A 25,159-nucleotide genomic window follows, 5' to 3' on the forward strand; every position below is an offset into this window, starting at 1 on the left:
TGCCTGTATACTTTGTCTTCCCTTCTGCTATTTGAGATGAATTGCCCCTGGCTCCATTTAGAGCCAGGTCCCCCATCTGCATACTGAATCTCATCCGTTCCTGCCTACAGAAAGAATGATTAAACTCTACTGCCCTCCTTCCATGCTATTTATATTTCCCTCTTTATTGATGAATTCTTATTAGCAAACAACTATGCTTTAATTTCTCTCATCTTATAAAAACAAGTCTCCCCTGACTCCATTTTCCCTTCACTACATCTTTTCTCTAAGCTCTCTTCCTTTAAAGGTTTTATTTACTATCTCCAACTCCTCTGATTTTTCTCAAACACACTCCTATCAGACTTTCATCCCTACCACTTTACAAAAACCATCTTGTCAAGGCCACCAATGAATGACCTCTACATTTCTAAGTCCAATGGTCACTTCTCAGTCTTTGTTTTACCTGACTTAGCAACATCTGACACAGCTGATCACCCCACCCTCCTGGAAACATCTTCTGCCCTTGGCTTCCAGGAGACCACAATGGTCACTTACGTATCACATTGGTTGTCCTTTCGGTCTCTTTTGCTGGTTTCTCATCCCCTCAAGAATGGAAATGAGTAAAGGCTCAGTATTTGGGCTACTTTTCTATTCTCAGCTCTTAGTGATCTCACCCAATCTCATGGTCTTATATACAATCAATGAATATTAAATATTTATCTCTAAACCACTCGTTTGCATAAAAATGTAACATGCTCAAAACTCAGCTTCTGAAATCTTCCCAGTCTCTCCCAATCATGAAATAGCAATTACATCCTTATCTTTGCTAAAGTCAAAAACCTAGCCTGCCTTGACTCTTTACTTTGATCTCCATACCCATTCTGTCAGCAAATCCCACTAGCTTTATTCGGGCTATTTCTTATCAGCAACACTATTACCACTCTGGTTCAAGTTGCTATCTTCCCCAAAGATTATTCTAATAGACCCTATTGGTCTCCCTGCTTCTATTCATGGCCTCCTACAGACTCTTCGCAACACAGCAACCAAAGTGAGCCTTTGAAAATTTAAGTTGGATCACATCCTTCCAATGTACAAAATGACAATGGCATATTTCACTTGAAATATTCAAGGCCAGAGACCTTAAAATGGCTTGTGTGGCCCTGCATTCTCTGGCCCTCTATCAGGACTCTGACATCTTCTGCAGCTCTACCCCTTGCTCATTTTGCTCCAGCTGCTCTGGCCTCTGGATCTTTGCACTTACTGTCCCTTTTGCTCTTCTCCCAGGTATCTGTAAGCCTCATTCCTTCGCCTTCTTCAGATCTTTGCTCAAATGTCTCCTACCCAGTGAAGTCTTCCCCAATCGCTTTGTTTTAAATGCACAACCAGCACTCACTCTGTCTTCCTCCCTTTGTACTTCTTCATTGCGTTAAAAATCACTTGCATACCTTGTATTTTTAATTTATTGATTCACACAACAAATATGAACTGAGTTCCTATCATGTGGTAGACAATGTCCTACTTGCTGAAAATACAGGAAAATAAAATAGACGACAATCTCTATCTTTTGAACCTTACATCACATTGGAGTGACAGACAAAAAACATGGTAAAGCAGCAAAATATATATTAGTGACAATGTTAAGAGGAAAAAAGAGAAGAGGAACGGATAGATTTGTCTCTCTCCCCTGTAGAATGGAATCTTCTTGAGAACTGAGATTTCATCTTTTGCTCATGCTGTTCTCCTGGGACCACAGTGCCCAGCACACAGTAGGTAGTCAACTCACATTTTGTGAATGAAATACAAAGCAGTTATTCATTTCTTGGGTATATTTCCTACTGAGAAAACGGTTATCAGCTGGGCTGCAAATCAATGGGTAAGTAGCGCTTATCTTCGGGAACACACCTTCCAATTCCTTAAGCTCAAAGTTATTTGTCTTTGCAGTTACTGCTATGCACAGGTTCAAAAAAAGAGTTCAATAAGTTTGTGGACTGGGTGCTTTTTAGTCCCAGATAAGGCGACCAAAGATCACTGTCAGAGGCAGGGGGCCATAGCAGTATCGGTGAAGCCTGTGACGCGAGACGTTCAGGGAGGCTGGGAGCGAAGGCGGGGGACCGCTGTGCAGGACCATATAAGCTGCTAGGGAAAGGCAGTGCACTAACCTCTACGCGGGAAGAGAACAAGAACGCGCCTGGCTGCAAGGAAGAGACAGACACCGCTGCAGGATCCCGCTTCCTGCAGCCACTCCGCTACTGCACTGGCGCCCCGCCCACCGCTCGGCACGGCGCAGGCGCACAGAACTCCGGCCCCGGCTGAGCGCCGGCCGCCCTGGCCACGTGACTACCCGACCACGTGACCACCGACCACGTGACCCGCGGCCGCCGCGACCTTTTCCGCTCTTTAGTCTCTGGGATCTCCCGGTCCCTCCTTGCTTCCGCTTCCCTCCCGCTTCCTTATTCGCTTCTCTCGTCGCCCTCCGCTATCCCCGCCTTCGTCCCCGGAAGATCTCCGTATCCTGGAGCGGGCATTGTTTGTCTCTTCTACGGGCAACAAATAAAGTTTCTTCATTCAAAAGCATTTTTTTAACCCTGGTACGTCCGTTTCTCAGCTCCTCCTCCGCGCGGGCACCGCCTCTCTTCCTGCGGCGGGTGAGATCCAAGCGTTGGCGCGGGGAACACGGAGGTGATGGCGGAGCCTCCGGCGTCTCTCTCCGGCCAGGACGTAGGGTTGGTGTCGCTCTCTTCGCCCGGTTCCTCCGCTCCTTTTCTTCCTCCCCACTTTCGTGGAAAGCCGGGCCTCGCCGGGAAGCTGTTGGTATCCAGTAGGGAATCCACGACGGGCTGGCGGGCAGGAAGAAGCCCGCTCCCCGCCGACCGCGAGTTCCGTCCCGCCGTCGGGCACCGCTTCCAGGGGCCGCTTCCTCTGTGTCGCTGACTCGCGTGGAGGCGGGGGCGAGCCAGCCCCGGGGCATGAGTCCGCTCGCTGCGGCCGCTCGCCCGGCTCCAGACTCGGATCGGCCTTGCAGAACCTTCCTTGCGGTGATTCGTGGCCTCTTCCTGACTCTACACGACTGGACTTCGAATCCCAGCTGATAGTCTCCAGTTATCCCACGTCTCTTCAGTGATTTTTCAGGCGTTTTAATAGGCTTATATTAATTTGTGTTGGGCGGTTAACTTGTCTTTAAAGTGATTTTTTTTTTTTTTTTTTTTTTTTTAACTCCCGCATGATTGCCTTGAGAGTTTATGCCTCTTCTGCCCCGCAGAGGCCTGTACACCCTTTCAGGGCGTTGCAAAGCATGGCTTTAATGTTTTAGTAAACGCGCTTTTGGGGGATTAAAATTCTCGGTAAAAGTTAGGAGTCTCAGATCTATCTAGAAATGTGTTTCTACTGTTGGTCATATTAATTCATAGTCCCGCTATTTAAAAAATGCATGTAGCCATTTGCTGTTTGGGCGTCATGTTACATATTCTAGATAAAGCTGTAGAACACCGTAAAAAAAAGTGCATTTGTATATATCGAATGGCCAAATTTGTATTTGAGATATGTCCTTTCTCCAAAATATTGCAAAACACAAGAACACTTAGAAGGAAATGACCTTACTGGGAGCAGATTGAGGCCAGAGTGCTAACCAGTGATCCAGAATTCTAGCAGGCACTGGGCTGCGCAAAAACAGGAAATGTGTCCTTAAAGTTTGAACGGACGGCTGGCTCCTCTAGCCTCACTTTATTCCTGGCCTGGGCGGAAATTTAGTAGCTGGAAAAAGTAATACATACTTTCCAATGAAGTAAAATCTTCAAGGGATTGTCACTTTTTGCATCTGCTGCCTTGGAAAATTGTGTCAATTTAATATTCGTTCTCTTCAAGGATTTAGTAGTGATTTTTAAAAGTTAAATTCTGATCAAAGTAGTTCCTACACATATTAAAACCTAATCACTAGGTTACTCCAAGCACCACAGAATCAGTGTTTTTGCAATTTTCTAGCTTTGTAGTTTTACATCCATCATTTGAAGAAATCTCTTGAAGAAATACTCAGGGTATAATACAGTATTTAAAGAAAATACAGTAAGATATTTGAGTTTTTAGAAGTGTGACAATCTCAGTTATAATAGGTGGTTGGGAAGAAGTATTTTCAAAATTATTGTGTCAGCTTTCTTTGTTTTTACTTTATCTCTGATGAGTTGAAGATATAAATGATCAGCCAGGTTCTGCACTCTCAATTTAAAAACTGCACTGAATTTCACCACTTACTAAAGTCTTTTTCTAACTGAATCTTGTATTTCCTTAAAAAACTACCAATAAAATGATAATTTGTACATTTTGGTTCTTGTTTAAAATCAAGGCTAGCTTTGATTTTTTTAAATGCAAGTATATTCAAGTTTTTCTTATCTCCAGCTTTTGTTGACAATTCTAGAAACTCTCTTTTTTTGGTTGGGAGCACGAGATGGTAACATGCCTTAATTTTGTTTAGGGACAGAAGGTGGAAGGAGTCATGCGGGTAAGAAAAGGCAGCAGGATAAGAAAGCCTTTGAAAAGAATTAAAATTGGCTAAGAGAAAAGAAAGAAGCAGGACCATAAGTATCTTTTATTCTTTATGTTTTTAACTAGTACATTAGAGTGAGTCTTCCAGGCAGTTTTACATCCACGGCCTCATTCATCTTTCTAAGTAGTGAAGTCACTTAGTAATTAACCTGGAAGTAGAGCCTGTTTGATTTCTAGGGAAATTTCTTTTTCTGACCTATCACATTGTTAAACTAGTTTCTGATAAGTAAAAGGAATGGAATGGGAAAGAAGAATGATTAAACAGACTTCAGGGGACAATCTGGAATTGAGGCACAAAAGACTACTTAGTATCCATGACTTATCAGAGAAATTTTCAGATTTTCCTATGTCTTAGTATAGTAGCTAGACAATGCTGGTTTTTCTTATAATGGTTGTATAAAAAGAAATTTTAATTTAAATAAGGTGATCCGGAAATCGAAAGACGACCCATCTTCTAGTATTAATGTTAACTAAGTAATATACTGTGTATGTTACTTTTCTAGATCATTTGCTTATCTTACAATTAAAGACCGAATACCACAAATCTTAACCAAGGCTATTGATACATTACATCGACATAAAAGTGAATTTTTTGAGAAACATGGAGAGGTAAGAAATGTGCTGAACTTTAATTTTTTTTGTTAACTTTAACAGAAGCTGTTTTTCCTCTGTGATAATGGTCATTTCACCTAGAGATAATGAAAGGACTTTGGTTAATAAGATGAAACTTGGAAAAAAAAAAATAGTTAAGGCAGGATAATGTTGATATGAGACCTCTGCGTGCTTTGGTTTTCAATTAAGAATTCTAAATTTAAATGTTTATAATAGTTTATGAAGACAAAATGTAGTTTTGAAATATAGTAATTTTTTCTTTCTTAAGTTTAGGTACATAAAAATGTGCTACCCTAGAAGAGTTATTTATATATATATATATATATATATATATATGTATGTATAAACTATATGTACAAATTAATTATATGTAGATTTTTCATGTATTTTTGTATATAAAGATTTCTTCTATATTTCTGCAGAAAGGTATGGAAGCTGAAAAGAAAGCTATTTCTCTTCTTTCTAAATTACGGAATGAATTGCAAACAGATAAGCCAATTATCCCCTTGGTTGAGAAGTTTGCAGATACTGACATATGGAATCAGTACCTAGAACATCAGCAGAGTCTCGTCAGTGAAAGCGATGGGAAACCAAGGTGGTTCTACTCGCCGTGGTTGTTTGTGGAATGCTACATGTATCGTAGAATTCATGAAGCAGTTATCCAGAGGTAGGTGTATAACTGTCAGATAAATGTTTAGATAATTTATGCTTTTTTCAAAGTTATAAAATGGTAAGATTAAAAATAAAAACCAGTGAAACCCTGCATTTAGTTCAGCAGATATTAATAGCAGTCTTGGACATTGTTGCAAATGTTATTGCTATAATAGATTCTTGGCAGTTATAATCCACTTTCCTGGAATAGACATAAGGTTGCATATCTGAAATGGAAACTAATTTAAAATTCTTAAAAAGACTCACTTTTCTTCTAGAGTAAAACAGATTGTACTTATTGGGCAAAAAAAAAAATGTTAACGTGAAATAATTACATAAAAATCAACATAGGACAAAGTAAGCATATATTTTGTTTTAAATACATAACGTATCAATTAATTTGGAGTAAATCAACAAAATAGTGAATCACTGCATTGGTTGATGCACTATCTTAATCTTTAGCTCAGTATTTTAATGGCCAGATTAGAAAAAGACTCAAAGGTAAACACATGTTCTAAATAATTTTTATAAGCTAGTTTACACTAATTTTTTCTAAAATTCTCATTTATAGAGCAGAAGAAAATGTAATGCGGATCATTTTTTAGCTTACAGATTACAATAATACAGGTTTGTTGAATAAGAGGAATCCTTTGGTTTCTGTTCCTAAATGTAGCATAGGATAATTTAAAGCAATCAAACCAACACTAATAGTAAAACAAAATTGGGAAACATGCATAAATTTGAGTCTATTCATGAGCTTTTTCTGTCTTAATCTTTATAAATTATTTAAAGTCACAGTTTGTTGTTTTGCAGAATAAGTATGTTTTAGGACTTCTGCTCTAAAAGCAAAATACAGTATGTATTTAAAATCTAGCACACTGCCTGCCACACAGAAGGCACCCAAGCAAAAGACTACTGCTAATACTAGGAGCTGTCACATGTTGAATACCAGCTATGTTCCAGTTACTTTGCAACTCGGAGAAGTGTAGGTACTGGTTTCCATTTTACAGTATTTGAGCTTGGTCTGTGTAAAGTAGATTAGAGCCCGCATCAGACTACCTTTTTCTAAGTGGTTGATTTGGATATCTGTCAGGAGCTAATGTTAACCTGAAATTCTGGGTGATGGTTTCATAATTTTGGAACACATATGCAGTATTAGCCAAAGCTGCCCAATTGTTGAAAGACCAGGTAGCACCCTGGAAAGGTTTGGTGGAGTTTGGAAGTTAGAAAGGTAAAAGAATGTTGTTTCTGAGTTTGATTTTAGAGGTAGATCAGGTTCACAGAATAAAAAAACCTAGGGCAGAAGTTCACAAACCTGGCTACACATTTATAACCCAGTTGGGGAGGTTTTTTTCGTTGTTAGCATGCGGATTTTGAAACAAATACTGATGATTTAATTTGTGGTGGGGCCTGGGTAGACTGCAGGGAAGGTTCTGCACAGCTTAGGTTGATCACCACTGGTCCAGGAATAGCTTATTAAAAGGGATAGAGGCAAAACTTGGGAGCTCTAAGTCTCAGGATGGAGACTATTATTCAGCCGTAGATGTAGAAATCTCTACAGGTAACCTTTGTGGCAGATATTCGAAGGTCTGAGGATTTGTATTATATTGTACCAGAACTCAGGTTTTAGGTCAGTATCAAAAAGAACCATCCTACAGCAGAACTAGCACTGAATAGTTTTCAGAATTTGTCAGAGTTCTTGTAGGTGGAATTCCTGTTCTGGGTCAGGGACAGCTTTACAGTGACCAAAGAAGGATTTTTTAAAAAGCTTTTCGTAGGATCTCAACACACACACAAGCTTTAAAACATGATTATGTTGACTTTATTGAAGTATAATATATGTACATAACAGTGCACAGATATTAAGTGTTCAGCAATCTTTACTAGAACACTCTTGTGTCCCTAGTTGCCCAGATCAAGAAGCAGACCCTTACCAGGACCCCAGAAGCACCCCGTGGGTCCCGTTCCAGTCACTACCATCACCACCCCTTCAGGAAAACCACAGGCTGCATCAGTTTTGCCTGATTTTAAACTTCATTTAAAGTAAATTATATGGGATGTGGTTTTGTGTCTGGCTTCTTTCACCATTATGTTGATGAGATTCATCCATACTGTTTACATATAGTTGTAAATTGTTTTTATTGCTGTCTAGTATTGCATTTTATGAGAATATTACACTCTGTTTACCTATTCTATTGTTAATGGATATTTGAGTGGTTTCCAGTTTGGGGTTATTATGAAGAGAGCTGCCACAAACATTCAAACACATGTGTATAGTAAACGTACGTGTGTGTTTATTTCTAGGAGTGAACCACTGGGTCGTAGTATATGCACATACATACAGCTTTAGAGATTCTAAAATAGCAAACATTTTAAAATCAGAAATCACACATAGTTGTGTGAGTTTACCCTCTTAAATACAACAGGCTCATTCTTAATATGAAGTGTGACTTTAATGAATGATTTGTTAATAAAACACTAGAACAAAACTTACTCTGTAAAGGGCCAGATAGTAAATATTTTAGGCTGTGGGGGCCACAAAGTCTTTGTCAAAGCTACTCAGCTCTGTCACAGCAGTGCAAAAGCAGCCCTGGATGGCACGTAAATGAATCAATCTGGTGGTATTCCAAGAACACTTCATTTATGGATACTTAAGTTTTAATTTTATATGTCACGAAATATCCTTTTGATTGTTTTTAACCATTAAAAAATGTAGAAACCGTTCTTAGCTTGCAGGTCATACAAAACACGGGTGGGCCAGTTGGGTCTGCAAGCTTTAGTGTGCTGACCCCTACACTTGAACCTCTGCTACCAAAAACTTTTTATCCTTTTAAGTCTCTGTGAGAGACTGATTAATTTCAGCAATGCTGCCATTGCTAAAAACACCTTTTAATTCTTTGTAACTTCTTTCAGAGCCAGTTTACAAGCCTCAGAAAGAATATTAGTCTCATTATTTTTTAGTCACTCCTCATTTTTGATCAAAAGTGTTTTAGTCCATTTGATTGACATACCTCATTCTAATGAAATTGCTCTGAGTGACTTTTGGCTGTTTCCAAAAAGAAATTAACTCCGAAGGATGAAGATATGCTATCACTGACAAGACATCTAACAATGTGCCATAGGTTCTGAAGACAATTCCATAAGAGGAATTCCAAAAGTGCTTTGAGCAATGGCAGCATCCTTGGGATAAGGGTGTAGCTCTCAAGGTGACTGGTTGGAAGGAGGCAGCAATCCTTTGGATGTATAAATTATGGTATGTTTTTGGTTTTGTTTTTTAAATCAATCCTATTGACTCCATCATATCGTTTTTACTCTAAGGTGGATGACCCATGTAAAAAAAGTAGCTAATTTAGAAGATCAGATAATCTGAATGTCTTTTACATTTGAATCTGTAAAGGTTATTATGTCAGCATATATCTTCTTAGTTATAGTTTCCTTAGGCCAGTATTGATGTTGTTTGAGATCTTGGGCAGCATGAAGATGTATCCATGACACGTACATAGCTGTGGGTCAGAGTCACCTTGGGAATAAAGGTTGCCAAAAAAAATCTACACATAAATGATCAAAATTCATCATTATAATAAAATTTACATTAGTATTATCTGATTTATCTCAAGTAGTCATTGGTTTCCCATAATACTCTGTGTTTGGCTTGATTTGTGATTACTAAAGCAGTTGTCTTGAAATTTTGTTTCTTTTTTCTTCTTTGTCCTGGAAACCTTACTGGATAAATAGTTATGGCCATAGTCACAAATTATTTAGTACTTCCAGTAAAATATTTGATTAGAGACTTTGACAGCTAATTAAAATGAGTTTGGGGGACTTATTTTGTGTAATTTGATTTATTTTGTGTACTTTGATTATTATTTTGTGTAACTTGATCTGTGTTATATCCAGCGTCTATTACCAGTAATTTTTGAAACCGAGTACTACTATTCTTTTTCATTAAGGAATTGTAATTACCCAGATATTTCGGAGTTACATAAACGTTTCACTTATGTTTTTCTCCTACTTTAGTCCACCCATCGATGATTTTGATGTATTTAAAGAATCAAAAGAACAAAACTTCTTTGAGTCACAGGAATCTATCATTGCTCTAGGTACTCACCTACAAGAGTTGCTGAAAACTATTGAAGATCTAGATGAAAATAATCTGAAAAATGAGTTTTTTAAACTTCTTCAGGTAAATGTGATAATCTCTGAAGTGTATTTGTTTACTTAAACAGTTTAAAAAAATTGGCACACATTTAACAACAAAGCGTGTATATATACAGTCTTTTTTAGTTATAATTGACCAGTTTTTAAAAATCATTTTAGTAATAGTGTTATTCAGGAGATGAAAATCCACTTAATTTCTGAAAATGGTTTTGAAATCTCTTCTACTCCACCTGGACGTGATTTTAGTGGCCCAGATTTTAGTGGCTTCATAGCTTCTGTTATCCTTGAGAGAATACTTCACAGTCATTTGGTCGGCCCAGCCTGACTTGGGCTTGAATGCTGGTTTTGTTGCTTATTTGTGGTTGTACATGAGACAAGTTATTTAATTGCTCTGAGCTTTAGTTTCCTCATCTGTTAAATGAAGATGATATTGTATATCTCGTAATTTGGTGTGAGAGTTAAACTAGATTCATTCATTTGAGTATTGAGTCTGGAACACAGCAGGTGGAGACTTGGGTGGGCATTGGCCTATTTAATATGGTTCTACTACATTCTTCCATCTATATAGTACTAATTTTAGTTTTCCATTTTCATTCAAAACATTCTTAAATTTATATAACTAGATTCGGAACTATTTGAAAATGTATAGTTTTACACAGCAGTATCTTCAGCCCTCACTTCCCAGGAAAAGTTAGAAATAGTTCCAGAAAGAATTGTTAGAAAGTGTTGTGAAGAGAAATAAAGCAGGGAAGGGGAACTAGGAATGTTGGTGGAGTGGGGAGGGGCTGTGTGTTAAGTGGGCTGCCAGGGAAGGACTAGTGACTTGGGAACAGACCTGAAGCAGGTGAAGGAGCGGGTCACGTGCATGTCTGGGGTGGAGGTTTCTTGCGAGGCCTGAGTTGGGAGCCTGCCAAGAGTGTGAAAAACTGTACGGGGATTCTGTAGGAAATGAGGACGGGTAAGAGGGGCTGGAACGGCCACAGCAGGCCTGGTCGTCGAAGATAAGGACTTGGGTTTGATTCCCAAAATGAGATGGGAAGCTGTTAGAGAGTTTAGATCAGCGGCTTAATATCAAGTGACGTATTTCAAGGATTACTTCTGAAAACAGACTGAAGAGGCCCCAGAGTAGAGGTTGGTGGGGGGGTCTGTTTTTCAAATGACTCAGGTGAGTGACAACTCGACCAAATTAATAGTGTAAGAGTAAAAGGTAAAAAACTTCATATTTTACCTTTTTATACAGCATCATGTAAACATCATCTTTGCATTACTAGGCAAAGTGTTGTTTAATGGACATGTTATATTAAGAGTTTTGTAGAAATCAATTTTATGAATACTGTTAGCAATCCCTCCCATGTAATAGTTTTTGTTGGTAATTCAAAAGAAGGGTAAATGTCTTGTACCTTTTCTTTTTCAGATTTCATTGTGGGGAAATAAGTGCGATCTATCTCTGTCAAGTGGGAATACCAGTTCTCAGAAGACCAATATAATAAATTCCTTGGAACAGTTCAAACCTTTCATTTTAGTGAATGACATGGAACATCTTTGGTCATTGCTTAGCAATCGCAAGAAAACAAGAGGAAAAGGCACTGTTAGTAGAGTGGATATCGTTCTGGATAATTCTGGTTTTGAACTTGTTACAGATTTTATATTAGCTGACTTCTTGTTGTCTTCTAAGCTGGCTACTGAGGTTCATTTTTATGGAAAAACTATTCCATGGTTTGTTTCTGATACCACTATACATGATTTTAACTGGCTAATTGAACAAGTAAAACATTCTAATCATAAGCACTTGTCCAAGTGTGGGGTTGACTGGGAAAACTATATTAAAATGGGCAGATGGGTTTACCATGATCATATTTTTTGGACACTCCCTCATGAATTCTGTGCAATGTCTCAGGTTGCTCCTGACTTATATGCTGAACTACAGAAAGCACATTTAATTTTATTCAAGGGTGATTTGAATTATAGGAAGTTGACAGGCGACAGAAAATGGGAGTTTACCATTCCATTCCGTCAGGCTCTGAACGGCTTTCATCCTGCCCCTCTCTGCAGCATACGAACATTAAAAGCTGAGATTCAGGTTGGTCTGCAGCCTGGACAAGGTGAGCAGCTCACAGCTTCCGATCCCAGCTGGCTGACTACTGGGAAATATGGTGTCTTTCAGTTTGATGGTCCGCTTTGACCTGGTTCAAGAGCTCTAAGTTGTGTAGAAAGATCTGACGGGCAGTTTTCATCTTCAGAACAGCAGTATGAATTTAGTCACTCGACTGCTCTGTGTTAGCTCTGGGAAGCTTGGCTTCTCGGTGCTATTACACATACTCAGGATGCTTTTCCTTTGAACATCTCGACTCCCTACTTTGGTTCAGGGATAGATGGATTAAACTAGTCACAGATATTTACATATATGTTGGAATCTTAGTAACTTATTTCAAGTTAAATGCATAATTTCAAGTGATTTTTATGAACTTACAACTAGGCAGAAAGCAAAATATAAGTAAGTTAACTTTTAATATTATGCTGCATGCTATTTAATCTAGGAAGCATGGAATTTTATTAAACTTGATTTTGGGCCTTAGAAATAAGGGCTCTGAAAAGGTGTATCTTAAATATGCTTTGTAAAGAGAGGCATTTCTTACAACTGTGATGTTTGAAAGCGTGAAAGTAAAACTTACCTCAATAAGTTAATTCTAAATTTTGTTCTTAAATTTTACTTCATGGCTTGTTTTATTTGCATGCATTTGCATTTTGATTGACCTGTGGAATGGATGGTGGGAAACAAAATCAGAATGAAAGAAATTGTATTTGAAGGAAGATATAATATCTTTAACATTCTATTTATGATATCTATAGTTAACTAAAATATTAATATATTTTAACAAGTGTTTTAAATGAACAGATTTTTGGATCGCTCTGCAGTTTTAAAATGCTTTACGAAAGGTTCTTGTGCATCGAATTTGGAGTACTACCAATGAATTGATTCATTTTCTACATTCTTACACATTTATTAATGATTGCCAGATAATATAAACTACATTTCAGGTCAGTTTGTTTTGAAACTGAAATTGGAAATAAACCTGGAAATGTTTTCTTGCACTAGAAAAATAAAATGAATTGTATTGAAAGTCACATTGGTTTTATTTTCCAATGGGGGAAAGTTAAAAGAAGATTTAAAATGAGGTGTATATAATGAAGAAACTCATAATGTGTATTATAGCTGTCGCCAAAACAGTTCTTAAATTATGTTACTTAAAGTTATAATGTATGCCTTTGTTTAATGTTTAAAAAACATTTTAGTGTAATGTTTATATAAAGCTGCACATTTTAAATTTACTTGATCTGCACGTGTTCCTGATTTAAACATTTAAGTTACTTAAGTACTGAGCATATTCAAATTATTTGTAGATGCTTCACATAAGTTAAAACACGGTTGTATATTTGTGTTGACTTTCTAGCCACAGTGTGAGCTCAAGTGTAATATATTACATTTTCCAAAGCACTAGATTTTTCCCATTTTTACCATATTTTAAGAAAATGAAATTAGGATGTATGAGGGAGTAGTTCACCTTCCTACAAAAAAAAGAGCGAAAAGCAAACTAGAACGAGCAAGAAAGGTGGCACTGTGTGAGGGGCTATCAGGGGGACATTTTAAAAAAATGCTTAGCAGAGGGAGGGCCCACCTGTAGCTTTACCAGTTAACTTTTCTGAGATTTGATCCACCTACAATTCATCATCTAAAGTGTACGGTATTTTAGTATATTCACAGGATTGGGAAGCCATTACCAAATCTAATTTCAGAACATTTATATCACCCCGAAAAGAATCGTTTACCATTAACAGCCGTTCCCCGTTCCCCTCTCAGCATTTGGCAGCCAGGAAACTACTTTCTGTCTCTGCTTTTGCTTATTTGGACATTTCATATATAAATAGAATCACAAAATAGTTGGTCTTTTGTGACTAGCTTCCTTTCAAGGGTCATCAGATGCTGTATGCATCAGTACTTTATTTCTTTTTATTGCTGAATCATACTCCGTTGTCTAGGTATGGAGGTACATATTCATCAGTGGATGGGCATTTGGACTGTTTCACTTTTTGACTTACGAATAATGCTGCGAGCCTTCATGTATAAATTTCGTGTATGCTTTCAGCTCTTGGGAATATACTGAGGAGTGAAAGTGCTGGATCACATGGCAGCTGGATTTAATGTTTTGAGGAACTGCCAAACTTCTCCAAAGTGTTTGTGCTGTTTTACATTCCCACCAACACTGTATGAAGGCTCCAGTTTCCCCACACGCTGTTCTCCTTGGCATCGCCCATGGTTTTGATTACAGCCGTGCGCCTGGGTGCGAAGTGGTTTCATTGCTGTTTGGATTTGCGGTTCCCTAGGGAGGAATGGTGTTGAGCATATTTTCATGTGCTTATTGGCTGTTTGTACATCTTTTTTTGGAGATGGGTCTAATTCCTTTGCCCATTTCAAATTAGGTTATCTATTATTGAGTTGTAAGAGTTTTTATGTATTCTACATACAAGCCTCCTCAGATAATATTTGCAAGTATTTTCTCCCATTCTGTAGGTCGTCTTTTCACTTTCTGGATGGTATCATTTGCTGCGCAAAAGTTTTAGATTTGGATGGTCTTCTTTCTCTTTTTTTTTCTTTTGTTGCAAAACATTGGCTTTTGAACTGCTTCTTAACATCCCTTAAGAGCCAACAAAGAGGGACCGAGACACCCAATAGACAGAGCTCTGCGTGCAGCTCTTTCCCCTACTTGTTTCCACCCCAGCCAAGTTGGCCTTTGTGCCTTTGGCATAGGTGCAGAGAAGCATGGCAGGGAAGCTGAGGCTCTGGGGTCCGCTGGGGGTAGGCTTTCCACTGAAGAGCTGAGTGATCTCGGTAACTTCTCCAAAATAGCATCTGCAGTTTTTTCAACTGCTGATATATGTTAAGTACGAAGTAACTCCCAGATAAAGCAGCTCATAAATTTCATGTAATACATTTTTATCAAGACATAGACCCAATACCTTAGGCGTATTATGATGGAAATGTGGATGAAGGGCAGGTAAATAGGTGGAAGATGGTGGTTTATACTCCATAGGTTTATGCTACTTTTTGATTGAACAAACAGATGGATAATATTTGTTGGGATTCAGCCTTTAAAAAAAAAAATTGCAGTATTTCGTGTCAAAATACAGTAATGCTTTTGAACCTTTTAAAAGCCAGAACCCATGTTGTTCATCTTCAAGGTCATGTTTCTATAAAAGTATTACCAATGTCAACATAGTTCACACCCTTTACTTACATTTTATGAAAACCCCAGAGTGGATTGAAAACATCAAGTTAGACTTATTAAAATTCTCTCTCACCCATTTTCCTAATAGCTATCTGGCCCAAATCCCACTGAACCTTGTTCCGGTTCTTCTCCCTCTACCAATCTTCTCTCTTTTTTGCTGGACTGGGGGTGAGGGTCAAGGATACTGAACACTTCCACACTTTCTTGTCTTATTATCTAGATAAAGTGCTACTGTCCTGTCTGACACAGTAAGCAATAAGTGACATCTTGAAATTATAGGAAATGAATAAAGCAGAGGGAAAAAATGGGGGAAAACAAAAACATGATCCTACCACCTGCAAACACCCCTGTTAAGATTTTGATACATATATTTCTAAATTTTTCTACACGTATAGTTATATTTTTATCCTAAGATACAAGCAGGATCATACCATTTAAAAGATTTTTAAAAAATTCTCAAGTATGTTTCCAACTTCTGAAGTTTTTATCTGGTTGGTTGGTTTTGTCATTTTCCTTTTGTAATTTTTTTCTAGTTTACTAATTAGTTTCTGCTGGAGGGATGGAAGTAGGGTTTAAAATTTTTTTTCTTGCATAGCAGTGTGACATGGAACTCAATAATGATCTGGGACTCATAAATTCCTTGTCTTCTTTAACCATGTGACCTAAGTCACATTCTTTACAATTTTACTGGAAAAGGAGAAGTTATTTCTGGTCAACGTGAACTACATTCAATCTCAAATTTAGATTTCCCTAGGGAAACTGGAGTCATGCTGAAAGATATCAGCATTCTGGCATCCCCTAGTGGCCACCTGAATATTCCATAAACCCCGTAAACCCAATCCTTCCCCTTTTAAAATTACGGGCAGGGTGGTTACTGTTGCATGTGGAGCATCATCAGTAGATCTACTCAGCCTTCCCAGTAGAGACCACCACACATGTTCTGCCTTCTTGCTGTTCTTTGGTGGGTCAAGCTTCCCCTTTCAGTTTATTTAATATTCACCCCATTTTCAGACCTTTTAGAAAATAGACGAGAAAAATTAGTCCCTACAAAGACACTTCAAAAGCATTGATTCCTGTTGCTCATACATTTCCTGGGGCAGCCACTGACTGTGTCTTCATGTGTTTCGCCTCACACACCATGCTGAGCACAGAGTAGGTGCTCAATGCCAACATTTGAAATAAATTTTAAACCTTTGAGGTGATGCTATTTAAATTGAAGTCTGAGGATAAAATGGGTCTGCTAAGACAGCCTGGTCAATTAGATCAATTAGTACTTATTGAATGAATTAAATATATAATTGTCAGTTTTCCATAAATATATGCATCTTTGAATACTGTTTTGTTCCTTCAATATCATGTTGTGATCAATTTCCCATTTGTTAACATTTTTTCAAAAATGGTTTTTAATGGCTACAAACATTTCATCATATAGCTAGGTCTTATTTTCTTTTGCTATGTAGAGGGTTCAAAATATTTGCTATTATTAAAGAAGCTGAAACGAACATCTTCAGGCAACTTAATACCTATTAAGATTTGCAAGTCTTCAGTTACTGTGAATTACTTGAAGTCACCCAATTATTCTGCATCCTCCTAGAATAGTGTTTGTATTAGACTTATAGCCCCAAACTCTCAATATCAAGTAATTGCTTTATATGAGGCGGGAAGTTGCTTTTCTCCTAACTTAAAAAAAAAAAAAATTGTATACCATACATAGACCATGCTGATGACTTTCAATCCTGCTTGAGTTCAATACAAAGTTTAGGCACAAGGGGGAGATCTTTAGCATAATAAAGTGGCTGGATTTTTCTTCTGCACTATTTAGTACAGAGATTTCAGCAGGAAAAACTGGCAGAGTATAATTTTCATTGTTGACTACACACATTCCTGTGGTTTCAACTTTAAAATCATTACACTGGAGCTAGGATTCTGGTGTGGTAAAACAGGTCAAAGAGGAAAAAATTGTGTCCTCATCCCTTTGTTGGCTGTAATTTTCTGTATATGTATAATACGACAATATTACAGTGGTTTATCATAGAAGTATATCAAAATACATATATATGAAAATAAAATTCGGAAAAAGTGGAAGAAAGAAATAGAATTTTGTTAACAATGTAGAAAAGTCACACTAGGAAAGACTTTGTAAGAAAATATAATTGCTTTCCATTCACTTAACCTTTGCTTGAAGGAAAGAAGCAATACTATATTTGTTTCCTTATTTTGCAAATTTTAATTCAGCAGTTTAATTTTTACCATGATCGAAAGAATTTAAAGGAACTAATATTCCAGTTCTGTCTTACATTTAAGAAGATTGGGCTTAGTATGTCTCCAACACAGCAGTTCTTCTGCTGGTGTCAAAGGCATTCAGCAGATAGAATCCAGGTGGTCTGTGAATTTGGGTGGGAAATGTCATCTTTATTTTCATTAATATCTAAATGAAATTTAGTATTTCCTTCAATTTTGAATATGGGCCATAAACCTCAGCATATTAGCAGTATCTGTACCTTTGTCATCTGTGGAAATCAGATATTTTCATAATATGTTACAGTTATTTTTAGCTATCTTGAAATACTGTTTCATAATGTCAAAAATCTAGACACTTTGTTTGGAGGAGTTCATGGGACAGAAGCAGGTTAAGAACACCTGCTCTTAATTTTCTCCTTTACCTTCAATTTTCCTTCTTTTGACAAAATTGGTGAAAGGCACGTTGGGTTTGTTTATTTAGTGGCAAAGAGGAGACACATTATAACTGTATTTTCACTTTCCACCTCAAACTTCACTTATTACCAGTCCTATGTTGTCCAGCTAGGTACCTTCCAAGGGTCTTTAAAACAAATAAAGGATTTCACATGTGCACATGGATTGAATCATCCTTAACCTTATCATTAGGAGGTTTTCTTTTTAAAAAAAATAAAAAGATTAAAAGGTACTTGGAATGTTTTTCCTATTTAGAACTCTTCTCTTAAAATATTTTAAAGATCCTAAAAGTCAGAAATCAGAAAAAGCTGTTAAAAATATAAAGCAAGAAATAAAATAAAATTCAACAAAAATTTCTTTCACATATATTTTCAATTTTGACGATAATAATTGATGATCAGTGACTACCGAGATAGATGCGTTATAATCATAATAGGTACCACTTATGGAGCACTATGTTTCATGCACAGTGTTAGGTGCTTTACTCATAATGTGGCGTGATGTCCTCATAAAAATTCTGGGAGCATTTTTTTTTTAATTCCATCAAGCCTAAAAGAGCACCGAGTCTCAGTGATTTCAACAAACACAAGGCCACTCAACTAGTCAATGACAGAGCCAAAATTTAAACTCTGTCTGCTGGATTCCAAATCTTCAGTTATGGCTTTTATTTGAAGTTACTATGTCGTTAGCATAATTTGTAATCATGTAATTAAATTCTTTTTAAAAATGAGTAAATATCAGCAGAAATTTGAGCCATCAAATTATGTGGATAACCCATATTATGAGTTAATAATATGTTGATGTCTCAGTGGAAGAAAAAAACCCCAGCGAGATGTTAATTTTTTGTTTTAAAGCAATGATTTAGAACAGAGGTGGGTGGGAATAGATTGTTTTTCTGTATCACTGCATTTTGTATTGTTGGGCACATATGAATTTATGGAATTTTACAGTAGGCTGAACACATGAGAAAGGAAGTCTTCTCTAAAAACGTTAGTATATTGGGCTGAACATCAGCATATCCAGTAACAAAAAGGATGCCTCTTGTATTTCAGGCCACCAAACAACTGAAACCCAGTGGGTAGTTATTTTGAAGGAAAATTATTCCTGAGAACAGATGGAAGTGATTCGATGAGAATGAACTGGCTCATTCTTCCAACCCAAGGGATGATATAAAAATTGTTTTGCTATCTTGGTGAAACTCAAAAATCTGTTTATGTGAATGACTCCAATTCTTGCCTGATCTTTGATAGCATTACTGATAAGTCGTTTAAATGAGGCACAATATTGTATTAATTTGTAAAAGTGCACCTTAATTCTATATTCCTATTTCCTTTCTCACCAGTTCCTGAATGGAATGTGATTTGAACTGCTGAAACCCCAATAACGGTGATCTTAGAGAAGACCCATCGGCTCCCGTCCATTGTGGAGGTGGGTTCTTGTTCAGAGTTAGTAACTTGGGCAAGGAATCTGAATTCCAGTCCCAGCTCTGTTGCTAACTAATTCTGTGATTTTTAGCTAGGTGCTCAATTATTCTGCTACTTAATGTCCTTAATACACAAGTAGTAAGCTCATTTTTTAGCTCTACCTATGATTTTGTGATCCAGTTGTCTATGTTTTTTTGCCACGCACCAAGACAGGGCAATTCTGTTTACTCTCCTTGCACGAAAGTTGGCATTTTCCCTTCGTGGAAAATTCTGCTTCTTCATATTTTGTTTATGTCATTTTTTTTCTTCATGGAAAACTCTGCTTTTTCTTTCCACTGATCTCTGTTTAAGCCATTGAGAGATTGGCTAATTTCTTTTGTGATTCCTGTCTATAAAATGATGACTCCCATCTCCACACAGGGCAGGTACCTTCTAAACATGACAAAGTGCTTTGGCAAGCTTAACCATTTTTGGAAATTTTAAAATGTTTCTGTAAGACAAATCATGAGGATATAATTAAATATGTTGGTCAGTAAGAACCGAAGGATCCAAGTTTTCAGTTAAAAGAACTGATTGGAAATATTCCACATGGTAGACTGCAGACACATTAGACAGAAATTCTTCATGAGATGGAGAAATATTATATTGAGGTGCTTGACTTAGCAACAGGACTCCGAGGGTAGAAACTGAAGTGGACACTCTCGAAAGACTACAAAAGTCATTTGTCCTTTTTCCTGGCACAGCCACCATCCTTCCCCATATTGGTACCACTCTTTTTTCCAATGATTGCTTTTTAAAAAGAGGCTTTTGGAAGGAAATATCCCTCTTCTCCCTCCAGAGGTTTTCATGTCTGGATGTGATGCTATATTTCTCCATTTTACATGAGATAACACTCTTAGAGAATAAGAATAAGAGAATAAGAAACTTACCAGTGGTAGCAAGTAGCAGAAGCTGTGTTTGTACAAGGTCAAAAGGGCCCAAACCCATAGTTTTTGCCACCATCTACATTGCCTCCTATAATAATACTCCATCACATATTTTGCAAAGCACTTTATACTTTACGGAAGAATTCGCATACTATGTCATGTCATCACAAGAGCACTGTGAGATAGGTTGTTATTATCTTAACTTGATCTGTGGGGCAATGGAGGTTCGACAAGGTCCACATAGCTACTAAGTGGCTGAATTGGGCTAATAAGGGCAGAGCTTCCAAGTCCTCTGCCCTCTCTATGGTCCCATAAATTCTTGAGGACAAACATGTCTCAGAGATCAGAAATATCACTCTGAAAAGTTAGGCTTTGTCCTGTTGGCCACCGGTTCTCAACAGGTGCTTCTTTGAGCTCTTGAAGGTTCTGTGAAGGTACTTTGGAGGTTTGGGGTGGTGTGTAAGGTGGGGGTCACAGGGAAGCACTTTAGTGGGACTCTAGTACCCAATTCCTTGTCAACTAGGTGAACCAGGACAGACTCCAAAGTGGCTTGTTCTGCATACTGGCCTCCTGAAAAAGACTCCAGCAGAGCAAAGATTCATTGGCTTTAAAAGGAAGAAGGCTTGGAAATCATTGCTGTTGGCAACAGGGAGCCATTGAAAGTTTCTGAGGGAGGAAGTGGTAAAAGTCGTGTTTTAGAAAGATCGATCTAGTAGTTTTGTTTGTAAAAGACTTCCAATGTGGAGAGTCTAGTAGAGAGAGAGACTTTTAGAAAACAGGCTGGATGTGGTTCCATAGTGTAGTAGTTACCACGTCTGCTTTACACACAGAAGGTCCTGGGTTCGTGTCCCAGTGGAGCCATGGTCTATGGTCTACGGCCATGCCACCCTGAACAAGCGTGATGTCTGATCTTGGAAGCTAAGCAGGGTCGAGCCTGGTTAGTAATACTTGGATGGGAGACCACCTAGGAAGACCAGGTGCTGTAGGCATAAATAATAATAATAAATAAAATAGAAAGCAGGGGTTAAAATAGGAGTGGTCACAGGAGAGGTCATTGGAGAAGGATGGGGTGGGCAGAAGAGTCAGCATAGGTATGAGGAACAGTAGAAACTCAATTTTTCTGGATTTTAGGGGCCATAGGAACTAATTTTTTTTTTACCTGTTTATTTTTAATTTTAATTTTTAAATTATAATAAACGAGTTTTTTCTTTGGGGATACAGTTCTACAAATTTCAACGTGTGTATAGATTTGTGTAACCACCATCATAATTAAAACACTTCTGTCACCCCCCGCCTTTCCCCCCGCCAAAATGTTTTTGTGCTATTCATTTATAGCCACCTCTACCCGTACTCATAACTCCTGGCACCACAGATCTGTTCTTTTTCCTTATAGTTTTGTTCTTTTGAGAATGTCATAGAAATGTAATCATATAATACAAACTTTTGAGACTGGTTTCTTTCACTTAGCATAGATTCATCCTTGTTGCTATGTGTATCTGTATTTCAAGAGACTCTGAGACAGGAAGTAAGGCTGTAAAAAGGAGCTATGTTGGGGCCTGAATGTTTTTGACCTGGAAAGAGTAATAAACAGGTTCTGAAAATTCTCTGTAGAATTCATTAACTTATTCATTTATACAGTTATTTACTGAGCAACAAATATATACTTACTAGGTACTGTTTTTGGTGCTGTGAATATAGTAATGAACAAAATAAAAATCCCATCCTGCAGGAGCTTACAGTCCAGTGAGAGGAAACAAACTAGTCTATGAATGACTTCATGCCAGGCAGTGATGTATTCTGGGTAGGAGGGCAGAGGGAGGAAAGGCTATTTCAGACCAAGTGGTCAGAGAAAGCCACTTGAGCAAGTCAGATTTAATTGCAGACCTGAATGAAATATTGAGGGAGCCACATAGCCCTCTGGGAAGGGAGCGGTCCAGGCATAGGGAAACACATGTGTAAAGGGCCCTCGGGTTGGTGTGTGCCGGCCGTGTTTGAGGAAAAACAAGGGGGTGTAGACAGAACACTGGGGAGAGTGGAGATGAGGCTGGGTCATGTAGGGTCTTGGGAGCCATCGAAAGGATTTTGAGTTTTTATTCAGTGTATCATGGGCAGCCATTGGAGGGTTTCAAGCTAGTGTGACCTCTCAGATTTATATTTCACAGAGGTCACTTGTGTTGCTGGATTGAGAATGACTCTTCAGAGAATGTACACAGAATGAATTGGGAGAGTAGGGAGAAACTGAGGCAAAGGGGTCATGTCATAGGGTCTTGAATAGACTGATGGTAGAGAAAAAAATGGAAGAAAGATAAATGTAAAAAACATTTTAAAGGAAAATGAAATTTATTACCAAGAGTTATATAGGTTGACGATTTAAATAAGGGAAACTAAGAATGTTTGATATGACAGTACCTACATGATTGAATTAATAGTGTAGATTACGGCTTTGAAACAGTATTCCTAAGAGCCCCTGAGATTTTGTTAAGGTGTTTTCCATGGGTGCCAGCAACAATTTGGGGCTGGAGCCACGTTTCCAACCTCCGCTTCAACCAGAGCAATGCCAAGATGATCTGTTTTATGTATTTGCTTCCCTGTAAAATTTCACGGGAGTGACGTGTTACACAGGAAACAAAAAAAGGAAGAGTTTTCTCTGTGGAAAACTGTATACTCAAAAGCTTCTTATTCGATGAATGAAGAGTCTTAGTCTCCCCCACAGACAGAAGCTGTTCTGGCCCCACAGTGTGGGGGTGGAGTTGAGGTGCCAGAAGTACAGATCTGACTCAGTAAGAAAAAAATTCCCCTCAAATATTTTATTTTTTACTTTTAAAAATGAAAATGAAAATGAATTCATAATACATATCCTTTTATGAATTTCTAACATTCTCCACCAAAATTCATTAAAATCAAATCTTTTTGTTTTATTTTCTTTGTTTTAAAAATGATACATTGTATAGTTCAAAGTTATGCTAGCTGTTGTAACAGATAAACACCCAAATCTCAGTGGCTTAACAGAATACAATGCACTCTTATGAAGCCCAGTGGGCTGGGATGTATGTGGGGGAGTGATGGGGTTATCGGCTCCATGCAGACGTTCAGGGACCTGGGCTGATGGAGGCTCTCCCACCTTCAATATGTGGCGTCGGAGGTCATTCTGGAATCAGGATCTAGCCAGAAGATAGGGCAAGAGAAAGCACACGGAAAGTTTTTTTAAGCCAAACTTAAAAGTGAGGTACTTCAATTCTGCCCACATACAAAAGGCTAGAATTCGAGGCCCAGGTTTAGTTAACAGTTCACCAGTCTCTGCTACATATACAGGGCAATATAAAACTTGGAAAACATAAACTTGGGCCCAGATTTTATGTGTTGGCCTTGGTGCAAGTCAAGCTATATTTATGTCTGAGTTTTTTGTGACTATGTGTGAACACTGCAATGTATAAAAAGAGATTCAGAGAGTTTTGTTTACATATATATTACTAATTGACTATCCCCAAAGCATGGTGTGCTAGGAGTTAGGACAATTATTACTTTTCCTTGTTTTACCTTTAGGAGTTTTGGTAACATTCACCTCCTCAGTGAAGCCTTTTCCAGCCTATCCTCGGGTACTTTTATAGCTCCAGCTCTGACTTACCATGTTTGTAATATTGCTGTAAATTTTCTGTGTTTGCATCTAATGGTTTTTCTCTATTTCATATCTTACTCATTAATCTGAAAATCCTTGAGCTTAGACTTAAATACCTTGTACTCTCTCAAACTTACCGTACATTCTGATTGCTGTGCTAAGTTAAGCAGGTATTAAGAAATTGTGGCTGATTTATCCAATGAAATAAAAGCAGTGTACACTCATAAATCAGTGTTTTGTATCAGTGATGAAACAAACCTTCAGGAACTATCTGAAGAGACATCTGCCCCGTGAAGGCTGAGGCATTCATTTCTTTAAAAAAATGATTAGCTGAATGCTTGGTTTCCTGTATCTTGCTTCCTTCTTTCTCTTTTATTCGAGGCAGTTTTATAGATCAAGGAAATTTATGGCTAGTAATGCAAGCTTATAAAGAGGGTATTTTAATCGAGGTCAGATCGGTGAATCAGCAAAAGATAAAAATCTCTTTCCAAAAATTAGACTATTTTTGTGATGTCGTTGAGAGCAGTAGATGAGGATGACTTTATAGGTTTGTATAGGAGTAACTAAACCTCAATTGGTAATAAAATCTAGCCTGGTCTGAATCAGGACAATTATTGAAGTGTTTTTGAATACTTTTGCAAAAACCTCAGCAGGAAGTCAGAATCAAGACTGAGAAGCCAAAGTAGTGCATATGAGGAACAGTCTTCGTTCTCAATTTCTATAAACTTTTTATTAACAAGAATCGTTTGTTGCTTTTTGAAAGAAAGTTGGCATAATTTTAAAAGAAACCCAAAGCATGTCTCGATGGGGTCAGGAAAATCCCACACTCCCCCACCCAAAGCCATAAGATTTTCCAAAATAAAGATATTTTAAAGATCCAGACGAAGCTGGGGTGTTGCTTAATTTAGAAACCACATTTGCTTTTGAAATTTTAATGGAATGTTTGGCAAATGATCCTATTTTTTGGTGGAATTTTTAAGATTGGTCCTTCAAGAACTCCAACTTGTGGGAGCAAAAATAACCTGAAGGACAGCATTTTTTCATCTCTGTCTTAGAGTAATCCTGACTTGACATAACTGACAGAGCTGTGCTTCTGGTCCCTCGAATGCTCCTGGACACATCCTATGAATGGACGAGGATTCTGAGGGAAGATTGGTCTACAGGGGAGGACTTCGTGGCCACAGACTTGCAGGCTTTGAGGGGGAATCTTGATCTTTAAAAACTGGAAAGTCTATTTTTTAATTTAGATGAGAAATAAGCTATTGAATGGACAAGACA

The 25,159-nt window shown here is 37.8% G+C and overlaps 2 protein-coding genes across 7 annotated transcripts in view; one reads left to right on the forward strand and one right to left on the reverse strand.

Moving 5' to 3' along the window:
• RMND1 (required for meiotic nuclear division 1 homolog) overlaps positions 1 to 2,284 on the reverse strand; it is a 37,448-nt gene extending 35,164 nt beyond the window's left edge. For both annotated transcript variants that reach the window (XR_896014.2, XM_011362691.2), the window contains exon 1: positions 2,139 to 2,284. The gene's annotated coding sequence lies outside the window, so the exon portion shown is untranslated. The remainder of the gene's footprint in view (positions 1 to 2,138) is intronic.
• A 132-nt stretch (positions 2,285 to 2,416) lies between these two features.
• Positions 2,417 to 13,266, forward strand: ARMT1 (acidic residue methyltransferase 1). 5 transcript variants are annotated; one of them, XM_011362692.2, is made up of 6 exons: positions 2,605 to 2,702; positions 4,451 to 4,471; positions 5,019 to 5,124; positions 5,529 to 5,794; positions 9,796 to 9,961; positions 11,351 to 13,266. In XM_011362692.2, exons 1-6 carry the CDS (start codon positions 2,662 to 2,664, stop codon positions 12,116 to 12,118), a joined length of 1,368 nt encoding a protein of 455 aa, XP_011360994.1. In that variant the 5' UTR covers positions 2,605 to 2,661; the 3' UTR covers positions 12,119 to 13,266. The 5 variants fall into 5 exon arrangements, with proteins under 5 accessions (XP_011361000.1, XP_011360996.1, XP_011360997.1 ...); XM_011362693.2 differs by having other exon boundaries at positions 2,611 to 2,702; positions 5,550 to 5,794; XM_011362698.2 differs by lacking the exons at positions 2,605 to 2,702; positions 4,451 to 4,471 and adding an exon at positions 2,417 to 2,567 and having other exon boundaries at positions 5,550 to 5,794.
• The last annotated feature ends 11,893 nt before the right edge of the window (positions 13,267 to 25,159 follow it).

Source organism: Pteropus vampyrus, unplaced genomic scaffold (genome assembly GCF_000151845.1).
Source record: "Pteropus vampyrus isolate Shadow unplaced genomic scaffold, Pvam_2.0 Scaffold78, whole genome shotgun sequence".
Taxonomy (NCBI): Eukaryota; Metazoa; Chordata; class Mammalia; order Chiroptera; family Pteropodidae; genus Pteropus; species Pteropus vampyrus.

Bases quoted from the DNA above. Each gene is read 5' to 3' on its own strand.
- ARMT1 (XM_011362692.2), top strand. From the start codon at position 2,662: ATGGCGGAGCCTCCGGCGTCTCTCTCCGGCCAGGACGTAGG. The intron at 4,472-5,018 runs GTAAGAAAAGGC...TTACTTTTCTAG, and splicing joins AGGTGGAAGGAGTCATGCGG to ATCATTTGCTTATCTTACAA. The intron at 5,125-5,528 runs GTAAGAAATGTG...TTGTATATAAAG, and splicing joins TTTTTGAGAAACATGGAGAG to ATTTCTTCTATATTTCTGCA.